The sequence below is a fragment of the Mycetomoellerius zeteki genome, unplaced genomic scaffold, assembly GCF_001594055.1.
Source record: "Mycetomoellerius zeteki isolate Tzet28-1 unplaced genomic scaffold, Tzet1.0 scaffold149, whole genome shotgun sequence".
Taxonomy (NCBI): domain Eukaryota; kingdom Metazoa; phylum Arthropoda; class Insecta; order Hymenoptera; family Formicidae; genus Mycetomoellerius; species Mycetomoellerius zeteki.
Genome location: NW_017256436.1, coordinates 3,371,272 through 3,374,691, shown reverse-complemented (window position 1 = coordinate 3,374,691; position 3,420 = coordinate 3,371,272). Strand labels below are relative to the sequence as shown.

Sequence of the window (3,420 nt, the reverse complement as noted above, 5' to 3'; positions counted from 1 at the left end):
TATACGTAATACTGAATTATTCTGTGCAGTAATTTAAACCTGCGTATTTCATGATAACTCACGCATTTATTTAAACATGAAATGTAATCATCGATCGTTATCAGTATTTTCACATTATGCGGCTCACTGTAATATGAAGTTACATGATGAATAAAAATTGGAAGAGAGCCCGGGAAATGCAATAGAAATTTTCAATGTCTTTGTAAGGCGAACTCGCGTGTTGAAGTTGAGGCGGAGGTCGGGCCCATGGGCGGGCCTCGCCGCTCCCGAAGGGGACCTATATAAGTAGACTCGCTCGGCGATACAACACGATCCTATAACACAATCACTTCTGCCTCATCACCAACCAGACATGCGTCCTCCTGTAAGTATTCCTCTTTCTTCCTTTTTCTTTTCTGTTTCAATCATTTATAAACGTCGACATCAGAAATCATTTTGTATTCGTGGCTAAATTTAATAATTGGGACACGTAAAAATGTTTTTGTGCAATGCTATAATGTGCTTTAATTAATGTGAAAGATTGGAATAAATTGGTATGTATAAGAGTGAACATTCTTTTCATACTGTGAATACAAGAATTGGTTTTATAAAGATGCTGTATTATGATGTGCGCGATTATTAGCACAAAGTATCGAAGTAGACTGGAATTCTAGAGTGAGTAAGAGTAAAATTTTTTATTCCATGAATATTAAATTGACTTTATAAGAATTACATTAATTTCAGTGAAAAAGCAACATGTGTAAGCGTCTTATATAAAATGTTACATTATTATTGTAAATTTTTTTAAATATTATTTTTTTAAATAAATCTTTTATAGAGATAAAAAAATCATGTGGTTTATGATTATTATAATGGATTCTAGGATTTTACATTAGGTAGTTACATTTCAATAGTTACCGATCAGATTGTCATTATAACCAGCGTTTGCATTTTTTCTATAAAAAAAACAAGTATTAACAAATGTTAAATTTTACATAGCTGTTCATTTATTTTAAAAAATCCGCGAACAAATTACAATAATAGCGCATTATCTTCGCGCCATCTTGCCATCAACTTTCCTCGAATGCGTGTACGAGGCCATTGGAAAGTGTTCCGAATACCAACGTTTTTATGCAAATTCATGTCACTAGGTGCTGTTTCTCTTGTTTTGTCTCGGCCTTGCGGTCGCTCAGCACAATCAACCGTATCATGTGACTACACCGGTACCTATCTTAAAACAAATAAACAAGTGAGTGTCGGATTAGCATTATATAATCGAATGAAAGCGACGCAACGCAATAGAATACCTTTGAATTTTTTTTTATGTGAAAATTACTATATTTTTTTTATTTGTTCCAAAATTTATTGTTTTATTTTTATAATTCTATCAAATGTGTTCTGGAAAACAATTTGCAGAATATGAACTGACATTAATTTTCAGGCATAATGAGGATGGTAGTTACAGTTACGGTTTCGAGGCGGCGGATGGCTCGTATAAGATCGAGTCCAAGTATCCGAACGGCGAGATTTACGGCAAATACGGTTTCGTCGACGACACCGGGAATGTGCGCGAGGTCGAGTACGGTGCGTCCAAGCGTGGCTTCGAGCCAGTCGGTGCTGGGATAAACGTGCCCCCGCCAACCTTGACCGGTAACAGCATCGCCAGCAACGCGAATGAACCCCAAGACGATGGACAGTACCGCGAGGATCCGTCGATCTATCACACCGACCCACGTTTCACCAATGGAGAACGTTATGAAGTACCATTCAAGTACAGACAACAACCGATCGCCTACAATCCGCCGCAACAGATCGCACCGGCTACTTATAATCAAAAGTGAGTCGCAATAAATTTTAGCATGTAGACTATCTAAAAAATGTCTGTCTTAAATTTTAACGCGAAATTCTTTAATAAATTTTGCATTTATAATTGTCGATATCATAATTAATACTAAAAAGTTTAAAGCATATTTCGAATTTGACATAAAGATTAATTATTTTTATTGAAAATTTAACAATTAAGAATTATGTGGCTTTTGCATTAAATTTTTAATATTGCTTTACGTGGCTTCTCTATTAAATTTCTCAGTTGTATTTGATATATTATGTATGTTAATTTTTATTCGGTCGAATCAGTCAGATCAAAATGCACATGGGAAAATCGACTCACCGCGAAGAACACAAAGAGATAACGAGCGGGTTAAATGTCAAGTGAATCACTCGAAAGTACAGAGATCGTGACTTGCTTAACTTGGCGGGAAATCAGTCGCACCTCTGCGCTTTAACGGGAATGGGAAAGGAATAGGATAATCCAATTTTTCAAATTTTCAGATATAAGACCCCCATCAATTATCGACCGGCAGCAGTGAAGTCGCGATTCCAATCTGAATATCGACCGCAGTATCGATCGCAGTACGAACCGCAGTATCAAGGTCAGCAACTGCAATCTGTGTACCCTTCGCCCACGATTCCGGCCGGTCTTGAAGGACGTGGCACGACCAATATCGATATCAATGCCGGATTGGCATCTTACACGGTTAATTACAAACGATAAAGAAAGAGGATGAAAAGAGAAAGGGAGTCCAGCAATCATATATAGGATTGCATATGTATATACATTATTTATAGGTATTCTGAGATCGTTACTGAGCATTTATTTCATTACTGCGTAAAACTATTAATATCGCCGTCGAAATATTTTCGACATACTGATTTAGTGGTAATTTAGTGGTAAGTTGCATCATAGTATAAGCACTTTTGATCAGTCTACATATATTTTAGATCGTATTTGCCTTCTGTTCTCTCAAGTTTCGAATGAGACAGTATTTTCTACCTCTTGTTCTCCGATGTTGCCCTTTTCCTCTTTAGGAGAGTCTCTACCTTTCTCATTATAAAATTATATTTCTTGTATTATTTACTTATTCTTAAGTTTAATTTTAACTTATACGTATATTTCTCCATTCTTTTCATTTAGTAATGACGAGTATTATAATATATAATTACCTTGGCTGACAGTGGCTAGATTACTCGAAATTTGATAGATATTCTTTGTGTCCTCGAAAATATTCATTGAATATTTATTAGTTCTTGAAGATTACTCGTATACATAGGCGCTGACTTGCGAAGAATATTGGGGGGGCACCAAGAAATATTAGGGGGGAACACAACAATATCCACTTTTTTACGGTGTTACTGATAGAAATAAATCGCTGAAATAACTAAAATCTATCAAATTAGTGAAAATTTTAATGATTTTAATTCGATCGATTTATTTCCATCAAGAGCATCGTAAAAAAAAATGGATAATGTTGTGTAGTTGACATCCGCTTCTTCAGAAGATTGTAGTGCACAAAGTATTTTGCGGTTACAGGAAAAAGGCATTCATGTCCTCTCTCAGGTTTCTCTCTGGTACGTATATATGTGCGGATACACTACGGGTTC

At 35.8% G+C, this 3,420-nt stretch overlaps 1 protein-coding gene across 1 annotated transcript; it reads left to right on the top strand.

Annotated features, from left to right (window-relative positions):
• Nucleotides 1–320: 320 nt before the first annotated feature.
• On the top strand, nt 321–3,133 carry CPR27 (cuticular protein 27). The gene is made up of 4 exons (XM_018444162.1): nt 321–364; nt 1,131–1,228; nt 1,421–1,816; nt 2,311–3,133. The coding sequence occupies exons 1-4, from the start codon at nt 353–355 to the stop codon at nt 2,531–2,533; spliced, it is 729 nt and encodes a 242-aa protein (XP_018299664.1). The 5' UTR covers nt 321–352; the 3' UTR covers nt 2,534–3,133.
• Nucleotides 3,134–3,420: the final 287 nt, after the last annotated feature.